This window comes from Crinia signifera, chromosome 2 (genome assembly GCF_055691185.1).
Source record: "Crinia signifera chromosome 2, ASM5569118v1, whole genome shotgun sequence".
NCBI lineage: Eukaryota > Metazoa > Chordata > Amphibia > Anura > Myobatrachidae > Crinia > Crinia signifera.
This window is the reverse complement of record NC_139218.1, coordinates 4,541,859-4,565,384: the sequence shown is the minus strand read 5'-3', so window position 1 is coordinate 4,565,384 and position 23,526 is coordinate 4,541,859. Positions and strand designations below refer to the sequence as shown.

General features: G+C 56.7%; 1 protein-coding gene across 2 annotated transcripts in view; it reads right to left on the bottom strand.

Moving 5' to 3' along the window:
• MAN1A2 (mannosidase alpha class 1A member 2) overlaps nt 1-23,233 on the bottom strand; it is a 96,153-nt gene extending 72,920 nt beyond the window's left edge. The window contains exons 1-2 of one of the 2 annotated variants that reach the window (XM_083171470.1): nt 22,965-23,233; nt 21,795-22,569 (exon numbers count right to left, since the gene is read on the bottom strand). In XM_083171470.1, coding sequence (XP_083027596.1) covers nt 21,795-22,102 — 308 coding nt within the window. In that variant the 5' untranslated portion in view covers nt 22,103-22,569; nt 22,965-23,233. Of the gene's footprint in view, nt 1-21,794 lie in introns of both variants that reach the window. The other variant, XM_083171469.1, reaches the window with a different exon arrangement.
• Nucleotides 23,234-23,526: the final 293 nt, after the last annotated feature.

Below are 23,526 nucleotides of genomic sequence, written 5' to 3'. Positions count from 1 at the left end.
GACATATTACATGTAATGTTATGTGGTGGCACAGACTCTCTGTGCCTTATATGTGCAGGACACATGGGCGGGTTACATGTAAGAGACTGGAGATACAACATGTAACGTTAGGTGGTGGCACAGACTCCCTCTGCCTTATATGTACAGGACAGATGGGCGGGTCACATGTAAGGCAGAGGGAGTCTGTGCCACCACCTAACGTTACATGTAGTATCTCCAGTCTCTTACATGTAACCCACCCATCTGTCCTGCACATTTAAGGCAGAGGGAGTCTGTGCCACCACATAACATTACATGTAATATGTCCTGTCTCACATGTTGCCTGCCCATCTGTCCTGTACATATAAGGCAGAGGGAGTCTGTGCCACCACCTAACATTACATGTAGTATCTCCAGTCTCTTACATGTAACCCGCCCATCTGCCCTGTACATATAAGGCAGCGGGAGTCTGTGCCACCACCTAACATAACATGTAGTATCTCCAGTCTCTTACATGTGACCCGCCCATCTGTCCTGTACATATAGGCAGAGGGAGTCTGTGCCACCACATAACATTACATGTAATATGTCCTGTCTCACATGTTACCTGCCCATCTGTCCTGCACATTTAAGGCAGTGGGAGTCTGTGCCACCACCTAACGTTACATGTAGTATCTCCAGTCTCTTACATGTGACCCGCCCATCTGTCCTGTACATATAAGGCAGAGGGAGTCTGTGCCACCACATAACATTACATGTAATATGTCCTGTCTCACATGTTACCTGCCCATCTGTCCTGCACATTTAAGGCAGTGGGAGTCTGTGCCACCACCTAACGTTACATGTTGTATCTCCAGTCTCTTACATGTAACCCGCCCATCTGTCCTGCACATATAAGGCAGAGGGAGTCTGTGCCACCACATAACATTACATGTAATATGTCCTGTCTCACATGTTGCCTGCCCATCTGTCGTGTACATATAAGGCAGTGGGAGTCTGTGCCACCACCTAACGTTACATGTAGTATCTCCAGTCTCTTACATGTGACCCGCCCATCTGTCCTGTACATATAAGGCAGCGGGAGTCTGTGCCACCACATAACGTTACATGTAGTATCTCCAGTCTCTTACATGTAACCCGCCCATCTGTCCTGCACATATAAGGCAGAGGGAGTCTGTGCCACCACATAACATTACATGTAATATGTCCTGTCTCACATGTTACCTGCCCATCTGTCCTGCACATTTAAGGCAGTGGGAGTCTGTGCCACCACCTAACGTTACATGTTGTATCTCCAGTCTCTTACATGTAACCCGCCCATCTGTCCTGTACATATAAGGCAGCGGGAGTCTGTGACACCACATAACGTTACATGTAATATGTCAGTGCTGCAGGGTCCATACCAAATGCTTGCTATTGACCGGATTCACTGACACACAGATGACGCACCGCTGAGCACAGGAAGGTGTAAGCACTGTATACAGCACGGAATGGAGAGCACACACATAGCATAATGCATGTTAATTGGACACTTGGTTGTGTAATGTGATCTCCAGCTCTCGTTACCTGCACACGAGAAATAATATCTCAGTCACGGGTCACATGTCAGCCACATGGCATCTCACATAGCGGAGCGTCACACACACAGGTAGTGACCGGAGACACACACACACTCTGCACGCCCTGACACTGGTAGCCCACGCCGGGCCCCTGCACGCCCTGACACCGGCAGCCCAAGCCGGGCCCCTGCACGCCCTGACACCGGTAGCCCACGCCGGGCCCCTGCACGCCCTGACACCGGTAGCCCAAGCCGGGCCCCTGCACGCCCTGACACCGGTAGCCCAAGCCGGGCCCCTGCACGCCCTGACACTGGTAGCACAAGCCAGGCCCCTGCACGCCCTGACACTGGTAGCCCACGCCGGGCCCCTGCACGCCCTGACACCGGCAGCCCAAGCCGGGCCCCTGCACGCCCTGACACTGGTAGCACAAGCCAGGCCCCTGCACGCCCTGACACTGGTATCCCAAGCCAGGCCCCTGCACGCCCTGACACTGGTAGCACACGCCGGGCCCCTGCACGCCCTGACACTGGTAGCACAAGCCGGGCCCCTGCACGCCCTGACACTGGTAGCCCACGCCGGGCCCCTGCACGCCCTGACACCGGTAGCCCACGCCGGGTCCCTGCACGCCCTGACACCGGTAGCCCACGCTGGGCCCCTGCACGCCCTGACACCGGTAGCCCACGCCGGGCCCCTGCACGCCCTGACACCGGTAGCCCACGCCGGGTCCCTGCACGCCCTGACACTGGTAGCCCACGCCGGGCCCCTGCACGCCCTGAAACTGGTAGCCCACGCCCTGCCACCGGAAGCCCAAGCTGGGCCCCTGCACGCCCTGACACCGGAAGCCCAAGCCGGGCCCATGCACGCCCTGACACTGGTAGCCCAAGCTGGGCCCCTGCACGCCCTGACACCGAAAGCCCACACACATCACCTACTCTGCTCACCTGCGTCTGTCACCCTGGAACATGCAGCAGGAAGCGTGGGGTCAGGCACCTCTATAATCACTGTGATGTAAATGAGCATTCTTGACAACATGCTTAATTAACACTAATTATGAGCAGATGTATCAGCAGATGTAATCGCAGTAACTGCTTCCCTGCCACAGACTGAAGACATACGATACAGGAACCAGGACCCCCGAATGCCCCGTATATACAGATATGACCAATGGAGATATAATACACAGTCACTGACAGAGAACCCTTACTCCCCGCTCCCGTACAGGCCGTGTCCTCACACAGGTCAGATAGCCGTCACTGATAGAGAACCCTTACTCCCCGCTCCCGTACAGGCCGTGTCCTCACACAGGTCAGATAGCCGTCACTGACAGAGAACCCTTACTCCCCGCTCCCGTACAGGCCGTGTCCTCACACAGGTCAGATAGCCGTCACTGACAGAGAACCCTTACTCCCCGCTCCCGTAAAGCTGTGACCTCACACAGGTCAGATAGCCGTCACTGACAGAGAACCCTTACTCCCCGCTCCCGTACAGGCCATGACCTCACACAGGACAGATAGCCGTCACTGACAGAGAACCCTTACTCCCCGCTCCCGTGCAGGCCGTGTCCTCACACAGGTCAGATAGCCATCACTGATAGAGAACCCTTACTCCCCGCTCCCGTACATGCCGTGTCCTCACACAGGTCAGATAGCCGTCACTGACAGAGAACCCTTACTCCCCGCTCCCGTACAGGCCATGACCTCACACAGGTCAGATAGCCGTCACTGACAGAGAACCCTTACTCCCCGCTCCCGTACAGGCCGTGTCCTCACACAGGTCAGATAGCCATCACTGATAGAGAACACTTACTCCCCGCTCCTGTACAGGCCGTGTCCTCACACAGGTCAGATAGCCGTCACTGATAGAGAACCCTTACTCCCCGCTCCTGTACAGGCTGTGTCCTCACACAGGTCAGATAACCGTCACTGATAGAGAACCCTTACTCCCCGCTCCTGTACAGGCCGTGTCCTCACACAGGTCAGATAGCCGTCACTAATAGAGAACCCTTACTCCCCGCTCCTGTACAGGCCGTGTCCTCACACAGATCAGATAACCGTCACTGATAGAGAACCCTTACTATCCGCTCCCGTACAGGCCATGACCTCACACAGATCAGATAGATGTCACTGATAGAGAACCCTTACTATCCGCTCCCGTACAGGCCATGACCTCACACAGGTCAGATAGATGTCACTGATAGAGAACCCTTACTATCCGCTCCCGTACAGGCCGTGTCCTCAAACAGATCAGATAGCCGTCACTGATAGAGAACTCTTACTCCCCGCTCCCGTACAGGCCATGACCTCACACAGATCAGATAGATGTCACTGATAGAGAACCCTTACTCCCCGCTCCCGTACAGGCCATGACCTCACACAGGTCAGATAGAGGTCACCGATAGAGAACCCTTACTCCCCGCTCCCGTACAGGCCGTGTCCTCACACAGGTCAGATAGCCGTCACCGATAGAGAACCCTTACTCCCCGCTCCCGTACAGGCCGTGACCTCACACAGGTCAGATAGCCGTCACCGATAGAGAACCCTCACTCCCCGCTCCCGTACAGGCCGTGTCCTCACACAGGTCAGATAGCCGTCACCGATAGAGAACCCTTACTCCCCGCTCCCGTACAGGCCATGACCTCACACAGGTCAGATAGATGTCACTGATAGAGAACCCTTACTCCCCGCTCCCGTACAGGCCATGACCTCACACAGGTCAGATAGATGTCACCGATAAAGAACCCTCACTCCCCGCTCCCGTACAGGCTGTGTCCTCACACAGGTCAGATAGCCGTCACCGATAGAGAACCCTTACTATCCGCTCCCGTACAGGCCATGACCTCACACAGATCAGATAGATGTCACTGATAGAGAACCCTTACTCCCCGCTCCCGTACAGGCCATGACCTCACACAGGTCAGATAGATGTCACCGATAGAGAACCCTTACTCCCCGCTCCCGTACAGGCCGTGTCCTCACACAGGTCAGATAGCCGTCACCGATAGAGAACCCTTACTCCCCGCTCCCGTACAGGCCGTGACCTCACACAGGTCAGATAGCCGTCACCGATAGAGAACCCTCACTCCCCGCTCCCGTACAGGCCGTGTCCTCACACAGGTCAGATAGCCGTCACCGATAGAGAACCCTTACTCTCCGCTCCCGTACAGGCCATGACCTCACACAGGTCAGATAGAGGTCACTGATAGAGAACCCTTACTCCCCGCTCCCGTACAGGCCGTGTCCTCACACAGGTCAGTTAGCCGTCACTGATAGAGAACCCTTACTATCCGCTCCCGTACAGGCCGTGTCCTCACACAGGTCAGATAGCCGTCACTGATAGAGAACCCTTACTCCCCGCTCCCGTACAGGCCGTTACCTCACACAGGACAGATAGAGGTCACTGATAGAGAACCCTTACTCCCCGCTCCCGTACAGGCCGTGTCCTCACACAGATCAGATAGCCGTCACTAATAGAGAACCCTTACTCCCCGCTCCCGTACAGGCCGTGACCTCACACAGGTCAGATAGCCGTCACTAATAGAGAACCCTTACTCCCCGCTCCCGTACAGGCCGTGACCTCACACAGGTCAGATAGCCGTCACTGACAGAGAACCCTTACTCCCCGCTCCCGTAAAGCTGTGACCTCACACAGGTCAGATAGCCGTCACTGACAGAGAACCCTTACTCCCCGCTCCCGTACAGGCCATGACCTCACACAGGACAGATAGCCGTCACTGACAGAGAACCCTTACTCCCCGCTCCCGTGCAGGCCGTGTCCTCACACAGGTCAGATAGCCATCACTGATAGAGAACCCTTACTCCCCGCTCCCGTACATGCCGTGTCCTCACACAGGTCAGATAGCCGTCACTGACAGAGAACCCTTACTCCCCGCTCCCGTACAGGCCATGACCTCACACAGGTCAGATAGCCGTCACTGACAGAGAACCCTTACTCCCCGCTCCCGTACAGGCCGTGTCCTCACACAGGTCAGATAGCCATCACTGATAGAGAACACTTACTCCCCGCTCCTGTACAGACCGTGTCCTCACACAGGTCAGATAGCCGTCACTGATAGAGAACCCTTACTCCCCGCTCCTGTACAGGCTGTGTCCTCACACAGGTCAGATAACCGTCACTGATAGAGAACCCTTACTCCCCGCTCCTGTACAGGCCGTGTCCTCACACAGGTCAGATAGCCGTCACTAATAGAGAACCCTTACTCCCCGCTCCTGTACAGGCCGTGTCCTCACACAGATCAGATAACCGTCACTGATAGAGAACCCTTACTATCCGCTCCCGTACAGGCCATGACCTCACACAGATCAGATAGATGTCACTGATAGAGAACCCTTACTATCCGCTCCCGTACAGGCCGTGTCCTCAAACAGATCAGATAGCCGTCACTGATAGAGAACTCTTACTCCCCGCTCCCGTACAGGCCATGACCTCACACAGATCAGATAGATGTCACTGATAGAGAACCCTTACTCCCCGCTCCCGTACAGGCCATGACCTCACACAGGTCAGATAGAGGTCACCGATAGAGAACCCTTACTCCCCGCTCCCGTACAGGCCGTGTCCTCACACAGGTCAGATAGCCGTCACCGATAGAGAACCCTTACTCCCCGCTCCCGTACAGGCCGTGACCTCACACAGGTCAGATAGCCGTCACCGATAGAGAACCCTCACTCCCCGCTCCCGTACAGGCCGTGTCCTCACACAGGTCAGATAGCCGTCACCGATAGAGAACCCTTACTCCCCGCTCCCGTACAGGCCATGACCTCACACAGGTCAGATAGATGTCACTGATAGAGAACCCTTACTCCCCGCTCCCGTACAGGCCATGACCTCACACAGGTCAGATAGATGTCACCGATAAAGAACCCTCACTCCCCGCTCCCGTACAGGCTGTGTCCTCACACAGGTCAGATAGCCGTCACCGATAGAGAACCCTTACTATCCGCTCCCGTACAGGCCATGACCTCACACAGATCAGATAGATGTCACTGATAGAGAACCCTTACTCCCCGCTCCCGTACAGGCCATGACCTCACACAGGTCAGATAGATGTCACCGATAGAGAACCCTTACTCCCCGCTCCCGTACAGGCCGTGTCCTCACACAGGTCAGATAGCCGTCACCGATAGAGAACCCTTACTCCCCGCTCCCGTACAGGCCGTGACCTCACACAGGTCAGATAGCCGTCACCGATAGAGAACCCTCACTCCCCGCTCCCGTACAGGCCGTGTCCTCACACAGGTCAGATAGCCGTCACCGATAGAGAACCCTTACTCTCCGCTCCCGTACAGGCCATGACCTCACACAGGTCAGATAGAGGTCACTGATAGAGAACCCTTACTCCCCGCTCCCGTACAGGCCGTGTCCTCACACAGGTCAGTTAGCCGTCACTGATAGAGAACCCTTACTATCCGCTCCCGTACAGGCCGTGTCCTCACACAGGTCAGATAGCCGTCACTGATAGAGAACCCTTACTCCCCGCTCCCGTACAGGCCGTTACCTCACACAGATCAGATAGCCGTCACTAATAGAGAACCCTTACTCCCCGCTCCCGTACAGGCCGTGACCTCACACAGGTCAGATAGCCGTCACTAATAGAGAACCCTTACTCCCCGCTCCCGTACAGGCCGTGACCTCACACAGGTCAGATAGCCGTCACTGATAGAGAACCCTTACTCCCCGCTCCAGTACAGGCCGTGACCTCACACAGGTCAGATAGCCGTCACTGATAGAGAACCCTTACTCCCCGCTCCCGTACAGGCCGTGTCCTCACACAGGTCAGATAGCCGTCACTGACAGAGAACCCTTACTCCCCGCTCCCGTACAGGCCGTGTCCTCACACAGGTCAGATAGCCGTCACTGACAGAGAACCCTTACTCCACGCTCCCGTACAGGCCGTGTCCTCACACAGGTCAGATAGCCATCACTGACAGAGAACCCTTACTCCCCGCTCCCGTACAGGCCGTGACCTCACACAGGTCAGATAGCCATCACTGACAGAGAACCCTTACTCCCCGCTCCCGTACAGGCCGTGACCTCACACAGGTCAGATAGCCGTCACTGATAGAGAACCCTTACTCCCCGCTCCCGTACAGGCCATGTCCTCACACAGGACAGATAGCCGTCACTGATAGAGAACCCTTACTCCCCGCACCCGTACAGGCCGTGTCCTCACACAGATCAGATAGCCGTCACTGATAGAGAACCCTTACTCCCCGCTCCCGTACAGGCCGTGACCTCACACAGGTCAGATAGCCGTCACTGACAGAGAACCCTTACTCCCCGCTCCCGTACAGGCCATGTCCTCACACAGGTCAGATAGCCGTCACTGACAGAGAACCCTTACTCCCCGCTCCCGTACAGGCCGTGACCTCACACAGGTCAGATAGCCATCACTGACAGAGAACCCTTACTCCCCGCTCCCGTACAGGCCGTGTCCTCACACAGGTCAGATAGCCGTCACTGACAGAGAACCCTTACTCCACGCTCCCGTACAGGCCGTGTCCTCACACAGGTCAGATAGCCATCACTGACAGAGAACCCTTACTCCCCGCTCCCGTACAGGCCGTGACCTCACACAGGTCAGATAGCCATCACTGACAGAGAACCCTTACTCCCCGCTCCCGTACAGGCCGTGACCTCACACAGGTCAGATAGCCGTCACTGATAGAGAACCCTTACTCCCCGCTCCCGTACAGGCCATGTCCTCACACAGGACAGATAGCCGTCACTGATAGAGAACCCTTACTCCCCGCACCCGTACAGGCCGTGTCCTCACACAGATCAGATAGCCGTCACTGATAGAGAACCCTTACTCCCCGCTCCCGTACAGGCCGTGACCTCACACAGGTCAGATAGCCGTCACTGACAGAGAACCCTTACTCCCCGCTCCCGTACAGGCCATGTCCTCACACAGGTCAGATAGCCGTCACTGACAGAGAACCCTTACTCCCCGCTCCCGTACAGGCCGTGTCCTCACACAGGTCAGATAGCCGTCACTGACAGAGAACCCTTACTCCCCGTTCCCGTGCAGGCCGTGTCCTCACACAGGTCAGATAGCCATCACTGATAGAGAACCCTTACTCCCCGCTCCCGTACATGCCGTGTCCTCACACAGGTCAGATAGCCGTCACTGAAGGAGAACCCTTACTCCCCGCTCCCGTACAGGCCATGACCTCACACAGGTCAGATAGCCGTCACTGACAGAGAACCCTTACTCCCCGCTCCCGTACAGGCCGTGTCCTCACACAGGTCAGATAGCCATCACTGAAAGAGAACCCTTACTCCCCGCTCCTGTACAGGCCGTGTCCTCACACAGGTCAGATAGCCGTCACTGATAGAGAACCCTTACTCCCCGCTCCCGTACAGGCCATGACCTCACACAGGACAGATAGCCGTCACTGATAGAGAACCCTTACTCCCCGCTCTCGTACAGGCCGTGACCTCACACAGGACAGATAGAGGTCACTGATAGAGAACCCTTACTCCCCGCTCCCGTACAGGCCATGACCTCACACAGGACAGATAGCCGTCACTGACAGAGAACCCTTACTCCCCGCTCCCGTACAGGCCGTGATCTCACACAGGTCAGATAGCCGTCACTGATAGAGAACCCTTACTCCCCGCTCCCGTACAGGCCGTGTCCTCACACAGGTCAGATAGCCGTCACTGATAGAGAACCCTTACTCCCCGCTCCCGTACAGGCCGTGACCTCACACAGGTCAGATAGCCGTCACTGATAGAGAACCCTTACTCCCCGCTCCCGTACAGGCCGTGTCCTCACACAGGTCAGATAGCCGTCACTGATAGAGAACCCTTACTCCCCGCTCCCGTACAGGCCGTGTCCTCACACAGGTCAGATAACCGTCACTGATAGAGAACCCTTACTCCCCGCTCCCGTACAGGCCGTGTCCTCACACAGGTCAGATAGCCGTCACTGATAGAGAACCCTTACTCCCCGCTCCCGTACAGGCCGTGTCCTCACACAGGTCAGATAACCGTCACTGATAGAGAACCCTTACTCCCCGCTCCCGTACAGGCCGTGACCTCACACAGGTCAGATAGAGGTCACTGATAGAGAACCCTTACTCCCCGCTCCCGTACAGGCCGTGTCCTCACACAGGTCAGATAGCCGTCACTGATAGAGAACCCTTACTCCCCGCTCCCGTACAGGCCATGTCCTCACACAGGTCAGATAGCTGTCACTGATAGAGAACCCATACTCCCCGCTCCCGTACAGGCCGTGTCCTCACACAGGTCAGATAGCTGTCACTGATAGAGAACCCTTACTCCCCGCTCCCGTACAGGCCGTGTCCTCACACAGGTCAGATAGCCGTCACTGATAGAGAACCCTTACTCCCCGCTCCCGTACAGGCCGTGACCTCACACAGGTCAGATAGCCGTCACTGATGGAGAACCCTTACTCCCCGCTCCCGTACAGGCCATGTCCTCACACAGGTCAGATAGCCGTCACTGATAGAGAACCCTTACTCCCCGCTCCCGTACAGGCCGTGACCTCACACAGGTCAGATAACCGTCACTGACAGAGAACCCTTACTCCCCGCTCCCGTACAGGCCGTGTCCTCACACAGGTCAGATAGCCATCACTAATAGAGAACCCTTACTCCACGCTCCCGTACAGGCCGTGTCCTCACACAGGTCAGATAGCCGTCACTGATAGAGAACCCTTACTCCCCGCTCCCGTACAGGCCGTGACCTCACACAGGACAGATAGAGGTCACTGATAGAGAACCCTTACTCCCCGCTCCCGTACATGCCGTGTCCTCACACAGGACAGATAGCCGTCACTGACAGAGAACCCTTACTCCCCGCTCCCGTACAGGCCGTGACCTCACACAGGTCAGATAGCCGTCACTGATAGAGAACCCTTACTCCCCGCTCCTGTACAGGCCGTGTCCTCACACAGGTCAGATAGCCATCACTGATAGAGAACCCTTACTCCCCGCTTCCGTACAGGCCGTGTCCTCACACAGGTCAGATAACCGTCACTGATAGAGAACCCTTACTCCCCGCTCCCGTACAGGCCGTGTCCTCACACAGGTCAGATAGCCGTCACTGATAGAGAACCCTTACTCCCCGCTCCCGTACAGGCCGTGACCTCACACAGGTCAGATAGCCGTCACTGATGGAGAACCCTTACTCCCCGCTCCCGTACAGGCCATGTCCTCACACAGGTCAGATAGCCGTCACTGATAGAGAACCCTTACTCCCCGCTCCCGTACAGGCCGTGACCTCACACAGGTCAGATAGAGGTCACTGATAGAGAACCCTTACTCCCCGCTCCCGTACAGGCCATGACCTCACACAGGACAGATAGAGGTCACTGATAGAGAACCCTTACTCCCCGCTCCCGTACAGGCCATGACCTCACACAGGTCAGATAGCCGTCACTGATAGAGAACCCTTACTCCCCGCTCCCGTACAGGCCATGACCTCACACAGGACAGATAGCCGTCACTGATAGAGAACCCTTACTCCCCGCTCTCGTACAGGCCGTGACCTCACACAGGACAGATAGAGGTCACTGATAGAGAACCCTTACTCCCCGCTCCCGTACAGGCCATGACCTCACACAGGACAGATAGCCGTCACTGACAGAGAACCCTTACTCCCCGCTCCCGTACAGGCCATGACCTCACACAGGACAGATAGCCGTCACTGACAGAGAACCCTTACTCCCCGCTCCCGTACAGGCCGTGACCTCACACAGGTCAGATAGCCGTCACTGATAGAGAACCCTTACTCCCCGCTCCCGTACAGGCCGTGTCCTCACACAGGTCAGATAGCCGTCACTGATAGAGAACCCTTACTCCCCGCTCCCGTACAGGCCGTGACCTCACACAGGTCAGATAGCCGTCACTGATAGAGAACCCTTTTTCCCCGCTCCCGTACAGGCCGTGTCCTCACACAGGTCAGATAGCCGTCACTGATAGAGAACCCTTACTCCTCGCTCCCGTACAGGCCGTGTCCTCACACAGGTCAGATAACCGTCACTGATAGAGAACCCTTACTCCCCGCTCCCGTACAGGCCGTGTCCTCACACAGGTCAGATAGCCGTCACTGATAGAGAACCCTTACTCCCCGCTCCCGTACAGGCCGTGTCCTCACACAGGTCAGATAACCGTCACTGATAGAGAACCCTTACTCCCCGCTCCCGTACAGCCTAACCCTAACCCCCAGATCCTTAGTGCCTACACCACCTGCCTTGCAACCTAACCCCCAGATCCTTAGTGCCTACACCACCTGCCTTGCAACCTAACCCCCAGATCCTTAGTGCCTACACCACCTGCCCTGCAACCTAACCCCCCATCCTTGGTACCTACACCACCTGCCCTGCAGCCTAACCCCCAGATCCTTAGTGCCTAAACCTCCCGCCCCGCAGTCTAACCCTCCTGCCCGTGGCTTTCTATGTGAGCTGGGCATATTACTGGTGTATGAAGATGCCCTCTGCACTACACTGCCCAGTAGGAGAACAGATAGGCGTTAATGCTGTTTAACCCTTTTGGGTTCTTTTTTGGGTGCAATATTTAACTAGACTTCAGTTAATTGATTTGGCCGTATTTGTATTTACACTAAAAGAACAGTCGCTGTGGGCGGCGCTGGCATTTTGTAGCGGACATTATGATGATTGGCACTCAGGGGGTTAATGACGTTGTGCCGCTGAGAGGGTTAGATCCCTGGTTCTGTAGTAGATTCAGTACTAAATGCTATAGATGACGTGCCGCTGGGGGTTATTCAGAACTGACCGTACGGATGATAATCGATAGACCGCGCATGCTCGAGGCTGGGATCAAATCCGCAACGTGACGGACAGGAAGCCGCCCATTTCTGGGAGTGTCAGGGAAGACACGTGTGTCCGGGTTCTTTAGGATAAGCATAGTGTTCATTCTAGCACCCGCTATCTTTGAATCCCCATGCAGTTCCTGTTCCCTGCCTGGGGTGTCGCTGTCTCCTGTAGTGTTTCTTGAACAGGTCTGGCTTGCGTATCAGTGCTGATATACAGACCACACTGTGCTAGAAGCACTACAGCAGACAGTGACACCCCAGGCAGGGAAGAGGAACTGCCTCGATTTTCAAAGATAGCGGGTGCTATAATGAACACTATAAGCAGTCTGACTGGGGCCGGAGCGGACATCAAGTATCTTACCCTAAAACACCTGAGCACACCTGCGTTTTCCAGAAAACATCCGGTTACCAACCCAAACACCGGCCGTCTGTCAATCAGCGTGTGTACGGCCAGAGCAGACGTTAGTCAGTGCGAGGCCATCGCTGCTGCATGTTGCCTGCTACCCCTGACAGTGAGGAATAGGCGTGCGAGGGGTGGTTCCGTATACACAGATTTATATGGACTCATAAAACCTCAGCCTTTAATGCTTCCTCCTTGACAAACAGGTTTGGGATGCTGGAATGTAATTGGGCCCTGTGCACTTGACATTTGGGTGGGGGGGGGAATAGTCTGTTCCTGCCTGTACTTCCCAGTGTTTACTTTTCCCATGTCCTTCTGTTCTGCAGCACATGTGAGCGTAACGCCGCACAGCGATCATCCCCCGTCCATCCTCCACCTCCCAGGTTCACAGCCGATGGCCTATATCCGGGTCACTGTAACCTGCTGCCAACACCGACAATTATCCAGCAAAGTGCACACCGGGGGGCATCCTGTACAAAACCCAGCACTAGGCATTGTGGGCAACCTATCCAGGGCTACCTAGTGGTCAACTAACTGCTATACTAACAGGGGAAGACCTGGATGTTGTAGCTAGGGACATAGCTATAACGGGATATACTTTATATAGGAAGGCCGGATTGGGAAGCAGCGGAGGAGGGGCAGCATCTATAGGTATGTGGGAACGAGCATAAATAGTGTTGCAATAAAGAGAATTGAAGAGAAAACGCAGGCCCTTTTATATAATAAATAATAATAAAAGGAAGGCGATTCTTTGTATTGGGATGACCTACAGATCACCAGGCTAGTGCCAGAGAGAAACCCCTATTGCAGGACAGTAATTGTGGGAGACTGACCTACCGGGTGTCATGTGGGAGGTGTCTGCAAGTTCCACTAAAAGTAGGGACATTCGGAATTCCGTGCAGGGAGCATCCCTCCAGCAATTGGTGGAGGGACGCATTATTACAAATGGAGGCAGAATATCTGATTTAAAAGTGGGTGAAAACCTGGGATCCCGCGATCATTAAGCCATATGGTTAACACTCAAGACAGAGACGGACTCATCTCATACAGAAGCAAAGGTGTTAGATCTTAGGAAAGCTGATTTTATAGGGATGGCAAAACGTGTAAGCGATTCATTGGTGGATTGGAGGAACTCAGGCTGAGTGCAGGAGAGGTGGAAAAAAAAATAAAAAGTGTAACACTAAAGGCAACAGGACTTTGTATCAGGAGGGTTGGGAAAAGCACAAAGAAAAGGAAGGTGGTGTGGTTTAAGAAAGAGGCAGCAGGTATTGTGAAAGCCAAAGAGACAGCCTCAGAATAATGATGACAAAGAGCTGTATCTTGCCAGAAGGAAAGAAGTTAAAAAGGTAATCAGACGCGCAAAGGAGGCAAAACGTTTTTTTTTTTTTTTTAAGGTACATGAGTGAAAGGAGAAAAACAAAAAGGTGGAGTAATAAGACTAAAGACAGTTTAGCTATCATTTTTGCTCAGTATTTACTACTGAAAGAGATGGGAAGGGGCCACAGTTCATTTGCAGGAATATACAGAAAATTAGTGCCACTGCACAAAAGTGGAAGCAAAAAAGTAACTACAGAGCAGTAAGGCATTTGATGCTGTCCAACGCAGGCTACTAAATAACTCAAAAGCAGGGGATACTAAAATGCTTTTATGGATAAGATCTTGGTTGCAGGACAGAAAACAGAGCATTGTAGTAAATGGAGAGCACTTTCAGGAGGGTAATGTTACCAGTGGAGTACCCCAGCGATCTATACTGGGACCAGTGCTCTTTAATATCCTTATTGCGGATATTGCAAATGGCATTGAAGAGAATGTATGCCAGGCAACATTGCAGACACACCAGGAGGGGTAAAACAAATGATTGATGATCTAGGTCAGGGCTGGGCAACACCGCCCTCCAGATGTTAATGAACTACACATCCCAGGATGCTTTGCATTAGTTTTGCTATGTGGCCATGCTGAAACTGATGCAAGGCATGCTGGGATGTGTAGTTCATAAACATCTGGAGGGCCGGTGTTGCCCAGCCCTGATCTAGGTAGATTAGAGGAATTGTCAAGAGCATGGCAACTACAGTGTAATGCTAAAAATAAAATGCTAAATCATGTAATATGGTCTCAAAAGTCCAAAGTCTATATAGTATTAATAGCACTATATTGTAAGGAAGGAAAGGGATCTAGGAATCACTAGTGCAAGTGACAGAAGGCAGGTAGGCAATGTAACAAAGCAATGAAGAAGGCAAGTCAGATGGTTTGTTGCATAGGGAGAGGTATCGGCAGTAGAAAGAAAGTAATAATGCCACTGTATAGGTCATTGGTACAACCTCATCTAGAGTTCTGTGTTCAGTTCTGTATAGGTCATTGTTGCAGCCTGGGAGCCGGTACTGGGACAGGAGGCCGGAAGAAGCTCGGCCTGGTTCTGGGAGTCAGTTCTGGGACAAGCAGGGAGAAGCTCGGCCATGTCCTGGGAGCCGGTATTGGGACAGGAGGCCGGAAGAAGCTAGGCCCGGTCCCGGGAGTCAGTACTGGGACATGCAGGGAGAAGCCATGTCCTGGGTGCCGGTACTGGGACACGCAGGGAGAAGCTCGGCCATGTACTGGGAGCCGGTACTGGGAAACGCAAGGAGAAGCTAGGCCCGGTCCTGGGAGTCGGTACTGGGACACACAGGGAGAAGCTCGGCCATGTCCTGGGTGCCGGTACTGGAACACGCAGGGAGAAGCTCAGCCATATCCTGGGAGCCGGTACTGGGAAACGCAAGGAGAAGCTAGGCCCGGTCCTGGGAGTCGGTACTGGGACACGCAGGGAGAAGCTCTGCCATGTCCTGGGTGCCGGTACTGGGACACGCAGGGAGAAGCTCGGCCATGTCCTGGGTGCCGGTACTGGGACACGCAAGGAGAAGCTCGGCCATGTCCTGGGTGCCGGTACTGGGACACGCAGGGAGAAGCTCAGCCATGTCCTGGGTGCCAGTACTTGGACACGCAGGGAGAAGCTCGGCCATGTCCTGGTAGTCGGTACTGGGACACGCAGGGAGAAGCTCGGCCATGTCCTGGGAGTCGGTACTGGGACACGCAGGGAGAAGCTCAGCCATGTCCTGGGTGCCGGTACTGGGACACGCAGGGAGAAGCTCGGCCATGTCCTGGGTGCCAGTACTGGGACACGCAGGGAGAAGCTCGGCCATGTCCCGGGAGTCGGTACTGGGACACGCAGGGAGAAGCTCGGCCATGTCCTGGGTGCCGGTACGGGAACACGCAGGGAGAAGCTCAGCCATATCCTGGGAGCCGGTACTGGTAAACGCAAGGAGAAGCTAGGCCCGGTCCTGGGAGTCGGTACTGGGACACGCAGGGAGAAGCTCTGCCATGTCCTGGGTGCCGGTACTGGGACACGCAGGGAGAAGCTCGGCCATGTCTTGGGTGCCGGTACTGGGACACGCAGGGAGAAGCTCTGCCATGTCCTGGGTGCTGGTACTGGGACACGCAGGGAGAAGCTCGGCCATGTCCTGGGTGCCGGTACTGGGACACGCAGGGAGAAGCTCGGCCATGTCCTGGGTGCCGGTACTGGGACACTCAGGGAGAAGCTCGGCCATGTCCTGGGTGCCGGTACTGGGACACGCAGGGAGAAGCTCAGCCATGTCCTGGGTGCCGGTACTGGGACACGCTGGGAGAAGCTCGGCCATGTCCTGGGTGCCGGTACTGGGACACGCTGGGAGAAGCTCGGCCATGTCCTGGGAGCCGGTACTGGGACACACTGGGAGAAGCTTGGCCATGTCCTGGGTGCCAGTACTGGGACATGCAGATGCAGGGAGAAGCCATGTCCTGGGTGCCGGTACTGGGACACGCAGGGAGAAGCTCGGCCATGTCCTGGGTGCCGGTACTGGGACATGCAGGGAGAAGTTCGGCCATGTCCTGGGTGCCGGTACTGGGACACGCACGGAGAAGCTAGGCCATGTCCTGGGAGCCGGTACTGGGACACGCAGGGAGAAGCCTTGTCCTGGGTGCCGGTACTGGGACACGCAGGGAGAAGCTCAGCCATGTGCTGGGTGCCGGTACTGGGACACGCAGGGAGAAGCTCAGCCATGTCCTGGGTGCCGGTACTGGGTCGCGCAGGGAGAAGCTCGGCCATGTCCTGGGAGCCGGTACTGGGACACGCAGGGAGAAGCCATGTCCTGGGTGCCGGTACTGGGACACGCAGGAAGAAGCTCAGCCATGTCCTGGGTGCCGGTACTGGGACACGCAGGGAGAAGCTCAGCCATGTCCTGGGTGCCGGTACTGGGTCACGCAGGGAGAAGCTTGGCCATGTCCTGGGTGCCGGTACTGGGACACGCACGGAGAAGCTCGGCCATGTCCTGGGTGCCGGTACTGGGACACGCAGGGAGAAGCTCAGCCATGTCCTGGGTGCCGGTACTGGGACACGCTGGGAGAAGCTCGGCCATGTCCTGGGTGCCGGTACTGGGACACGCTGGGAGAAGCTCGGCCATGTCCTGGGTGCCGGTACTGGGACACACTGGGAGAAGCTCGGCCATGTCCTGGGTGCCGGTACTGGGACACGCAGGGAGAAGCTCAGCCATGTCCTGGGTGCCAGTACTGGGACACGCAGGGAGAAGCCATGTCCTGGGTGCCGTTACTGGGACACGCAGGGAGAAGCCATGTCCTGGGTGCCGGTACTGGGACACGCAGGGAGAAGCTCGGCCATGTCCTGGGTGCCGGTACTGGGACACGCAGGGAGAAGCTCGGCCATGTCCTGGGTGCCGGTACTGGGACACGCAGGGAGAAGCTCAGCCATGTCCTGGGTGCCGGTACTGGGACACGCTGGGAGAAGCTCGGCCATGTCCTGGGTGCCGGTACTGGGACACACTGGGAGAAGCTCGGCCATGTCCTGGGTGCCGGTACTGGGACACGCAGGGAGAAGCTCAGCCATGTCCTGGGTGCCAGTACTGGGACACGCAGGGAGAAGCCATGTCCTGGGTGCCGGTACTGGGACACGCAGGGAGAAGCCATGTCCTGGGTGCCGGTACTGGGACACGCAGGGAGAAGCTCGGCCATGTCCTGGGTGCCGGGACTGGGACACGCAGGGAGAAGCTCGGCCATGTCCTGGGTGCCGGTACTGGGACACGCACGGAGAAGCTAGGCCATGTCCTGGGTGCCGGTACTGGGACACGCAGGGAGAAGCCATGTCCTGGGTGCCAGTACTGGGACACGCAGGGAGAAGCTCAGCCATGTCCTGGGTGCCGGTACTGGGACACGCAGGGAGAAGCTCAGCCATGTCCTGGGTGCCGGTACTGGGTCACGCAGGGAGAAGCTCGGCCATGTCCTGGGTGCCGGTACTGGGACACGCTGGGAGAAGCTCGGCCATGTCCTGGGTGCCGGTACTGGGACACGCAGGGAGAAGCTCTGCCATGTCCTGGGTGCCGGTACTGGGTCACGCAGGGAGAAGCTCGGCCATGTCCTGGGTGCCGGTACTGGGACACGCTGGGAGAAGCTCGGCCATGTCCTGGGTGCCGGTACTGGGACACGCAGGGAGAAGCTCGGCCATGTCCTGGGTGCCGGTACTGGGACACGCTGGGAGAAGCTCGGCCATGTCCTGGGTGCCGGTACTGGGACACACTGGGAGAAGCTCGGCCATGTCCTGGGTGCCGGTACTGGGACACGCAGGGAGAAGCTCAGCCATGTCCTGGGTGCCAGTACTGGGACACGCAGGGAGAAGCCATGTCCTGGGTGCCGGTACTGGGACACGCAGGGAGAAGCTCGGCCATGTCCTGGGTGCCGGTACTGGGACACGCAGGGAGAAGCTCGGCCATGTCCTGGGTGCCGGTACTGGGACACGCACGGAGAAGCTAGGCCATGTCCTGGGTGCCGGTACTGGGACACGCAGGGAGAAGCCATGTCCTGGGTGCCGGTACTGGGACACGCAGGGAGAAGCTCAGCCATGTCCTGGGTGCCAGTACTGGGACACGCAGGGAGAAGCCATGTCCTGGGTACCGGTACTGGGACACGCAGGGAGAAGCTCGGCCATGTCCTGGGTGCCGGTACTGGGACACGCAGGGAGAAGCTCGGCCATGTCCTGGGTGCCGGTACTGGGACACGCACGGAGAAGCTAGGCCATGTCCTGGGTGCCGGTACTGGGACACGCAGGGAGAAGCCATGTCCTGGGTGCCGGTACTGGGACACGCAGGGAGAAGCTCAGCCATGTCCTGGGTGCCGGTACTGGGACACGCAGGGAGAAGCTCAGCCATGTCCTGGGTGCCGGTACTGGGTCACGCAGGGAGAAGCTCGGCCATGTCCTGGGTGCCGGTACTGGGACACGCTGGGAGAAGCTCGGCCATGTCCTGGGTGCCGGTACTGGGACACGCAGGGAGACGCTCTGCCATGTCCTGGGTGCCGGTACTGGGTCATGCAGGGAGAAGCTCGGCCATGTCCTAGGTGCCGGTACTGGGACACGCTGGGAGAAGCTCTGCCATGTCCTGGGAGCCGGTACTGGGAAACGCAAGGAGAAGCTAGGCCATGTCCTGGGTGCCGGTACTGGGACACGCAGGGAGAAGCCATGTCCTGGGTGCCGGTACTGGGTCACGCAGGGAGAAGCTCGGCCATGTCCTGGGTGCCGGTACTGGGACACGCTGGGAGAAGCTCTGCCATGTCCTGGGAGCCGGTACTGGGACACGCACGGAGAAGCTAGGCCATGTCCTGGGTGCCGGTACTGGGACACGCAGGGAGAAGCCATGTCCTGGGTGCCGGTACTGGGACACGCAGGGAGAAGCTCAGCCATGTCCTGGGTGCCGGTACTGGGACACGCAGGGAGAAGCTCAGCCATGTCCTGGGTGCCGGTACTGGGTCACGCAGGGAGAAGCTCGGCCATGTCCTGGGTGCCGGTACTGGGACACGCTGGGAGAAGCTCGGCCATGTCCTGGGTGCCGGTACTGGGACACGCAGGGAGAAGCTCTGCCATGTCCTGGGTGCCGGTACTGGGTCACGCAGGGAGAAGCTCGGCCATGTCCTGGGTGCCGGTACTGGGACACGCAGGGAGAAGCTCTGCCATGTCCTGGGTGCCGGTACTGGGTCACGCAGGGAGAAGCTCTGCCATGTCCTGGGTGCCGGTACTGGGTCACGCAGGGAGAAGCTCGGCCATGTCCTGGGTGCCGGTACTGGGACACGCAGGGAGAAGCTCTGCCATGTCCTGGGTGCCGGTACTGGGTCACGCAGGGAGAAGCTCGGCCATGTCCTGGGTGCCGGTACTGGGACACGCTGGGAGAAGCTCTGCCATGTCCTGGGTGCCGGTACTGGGACACACTTGCCACTGGGATACTGAGTACAGCAGGGAATGATCCGTCTGCTGCTGGAGTGATAGGAAGAGATGAGCAGCCAGCGAGGGGCTTCCTGGGGTCCCCAGAGACCTGTTCCCTTCCAGGAGGCTGCAGAGCTGCGTAACACGTTCCCAGAGGTAGCGCACATTCTTGTCATGTAATCACTGGCTGCTGCATATACACACATCAGTCACTGCCGCACAGGAGCTTACAATCTATGAGTCCACCCCACATGTAATAGTGTTCATTCTAGCACCCGCCATGCAGTTCCTCTTCCCTGCCTGGGGTGTCGCTGTTTGCTGTGGTGTTTCTAGCACAGGTCTGGTTTGCATATCAGTGCTGATGTACAGACCACACTGTGCTAGAAGCACTACAGCAGACAGCGACATCCCAGGCAGGGAAGAGGAACTGCATGGGTTTTCAAAGATGGCGATTGCTAGAATGAACACTAGGTAACATGTTTTGATTGGAATGTGGGTGGAAACCCTACACAGAAATTATAAATACTGCAAAGAGCGTCTTTATGGGAATCAAACGCAACACCTCAGCGCTGTGACCATCACACCAACCATGCTGCCCATATACAGATAGAGGAGGGTAGACAGCAGCCGGGGTGGTAACGGGCAAATACAGGGACTTCGGGATAGAAACCACCAAGGAAAATATACAGATGAGGACTAGATACACAATGATGCGATACGGGGACTCGGGGCACAATGACGCGATACGGGGACTAGGGGCCCAATGACGCGATACGGGGACTAGGGGCCCAATGACGCGATACGGGGACTAGGGGCCCAATGACGCGATACGGGGACTAGGGGCCCAATGACGCGATACGGGGACTAGGGGCCCAATGACGCGATACGGGGACGAGGGGCACAATGACGCGATACGGGGACGAGGGGCACAATGACGCGATACGGGGACGAGGGGCACAATGACGCGATACGGGGACGAGGGGCACAATGACGCGATACGGGGACGAGGGGCACAATGACGCGTACGGGGACGAGGGGCACAATGACGCGATACAGGGACGAGGGGCACAATGACGCGATACGGAGACTAGGGGCACAATGACGCGATACGGGGACTAGGGGCCCAATGACGCGATACGGGGACTAGGGGCCCAATGACGCGATACGGGGACTAGGGGCCCAATGACGCGATACGGGGACTAGGGGCCCAATGACGCGATATGGGGACGAGGGGCACAATGACGCAATACGGAGACTAGGGGCACAATGACGCGATATGGAGACTAGGGGCACAATGACGCGATACGGAGACTAGGGGCACAATGACGCGATACGGGGACGAAGGGCACAATGACGCGATACGGGGACGAAGGGCACAATGATGCGATACGGGCCGAGGAGCGCAATGACGCGATACGGGGGCGAGGGGCACAATGAGGCGATACGGGGACTAGGGGCACAATGACGCGATACGGGGACGAGGGGCACAATGACAGTACACAGATACATGGACTGTATAAGAACACAGGGATTATGGGACCGGGCACACAGGGTAGCTTCTGTAACATGACACCTCTGGCTCCCTGCCGTCTACGTTACGACACATTATGAAATGCACACGCCCCACACCAGCGCCAACGTAAATCATATTATAATTGCCCTGCAGTAGGGACTGGTAATGCCGGGGTGTTATAATGTGGATCCAGACCTCGCCAGCGGGCACACGTCACTGTAGGAGAAAGGTAAGATTAGAACCGCTGATTACCTGTGCCGGTGCTCATCGTGTCCCTGACCGTGAATGAGGAAGCCCCCTGTGTTCTTGTCCCCTTTATCCGAGTCTATGTGGGGTATCAACACATCCTCCAGGCCCAGGTCGAAGCGTTTGTGCTTGGAGGAGTCGGGGAGGAAGAAGAAGGCCCCGAAACACAGAGTGATGAAGGCACTGAGGATGAGGAGCAGGATGAACTTCTCAGACAGCCTCAGGGTGGCACGGTGATGAGGGATGGAGGAAGCCCCGAGGTTCAGAGCTGGGATCCTGCGCCCAGTCAGGGGGAGCAGAGCTGGGGTGGTCATACCTGGAGTGGAGGTGAAGTGCTGGACTCAGGTGATACCGAATGTACAATGCATTGAGGGTCCTTTCTGGCTGACCTGGGCACACCTGTCAGATTCCCCAGCCCGTCAGGTCTATACCACCACAACCAGCTGTCCTGGTTATGTAATGCCACCTGTGCCTGTAATCACTGCTGGGTGTTCAGCAGCATCCGTGCCAGGAATCACTGCCAGGCATACATAATGCCACCATTGCCAAGAGTACATACACCAGCTTCAGGAGCCACTGGCAAGTATATATGCTGCCAGATGTCAGGGCCTGGAATATATAGTGCCACGTGTGCCAAGAGTTACTTCCAGGTATCAGGAGCCATCTGTGCCAGAAGTCTCTGTCATGTATATCTGATGCCAACTATGCCAAGAGTCACCGCCGGGTGTATATATGATGCCTCCTGTTCCAGAGTCACCGCCGGGTGTATATATGATGCCTCCTGTTCCAGAGTCACCACCGGGTGTATATATGATGCCTCCTGTGCCAGGAGTCAGTGGCAGGCATATATATGATGCCACCTGTGCCAGGAGTCACAGCCGGGTGTATATATGATGTCACCTGTGCCAGGAGTCAGTGCCAGCTATATCTTCTTCCACTTGTGCCAGGAGTCACCACCAGGTGATATATGATGCCACCTGTGCCAGGAGTTAGTGCCAGGTGTATATATGATGCCACCTATGCCAGGAGTCCCCGCCGGGTGATATATGATGCCACCTGTGCCAGGAGTTAGTGCCAGGTGTATATATGATGCCACCTATTCCAGGAGTCACCACCAGATGTATATATGATGCCACCTGTGTCAGGAGTCAGTGCCAGGTGTATATATGATGCCACCTGTGCCAGGAGTCAGTGCCAGGTGTATATATGATGCCACCTGTGCCAGGAGTCAAGGCCGGGTGTATATATGATGCCACCTGTGCCCGGGACCGCGCCCTATGTAGATAAACGGGTGTGGTCGGGCTCCTGTATGTGGCCGGTGCTGGGCCCAGTTGGTTCCCCGGGTCCCGGTATCTTCTCAGCGCAGCTCCTCCCCCACCCTAGTCGGTGATCGGTGCGGGCGCCATCTTAGCCAGGGGGCGGAGCGAGGAGGGGCTGCCATGGCGACGCCAGGTCTCCTGGAGCCAATGACAGGCTCACACTCAATGCGGCCTCTGAGTCAGCGCGGGCGCGTCACGTCGTCGCCAGGTCACGTGGGCTGGGACGCGGCTCCCGACACCGCCATCTTAGCTGAGGGCAGCAATGAGGTGTGAGCAGTTCTGAGGGCTTGGGTGGAGGTATGCTGGGATTTATAGTTCCACAACAGCTGGACATCCGTAATAGGGCAATAAAGCATACATTCTGTACTATAAGTTCATGAGCATCGTTTCTAAGCCCAGAGATCACAGGGCTCCGACCC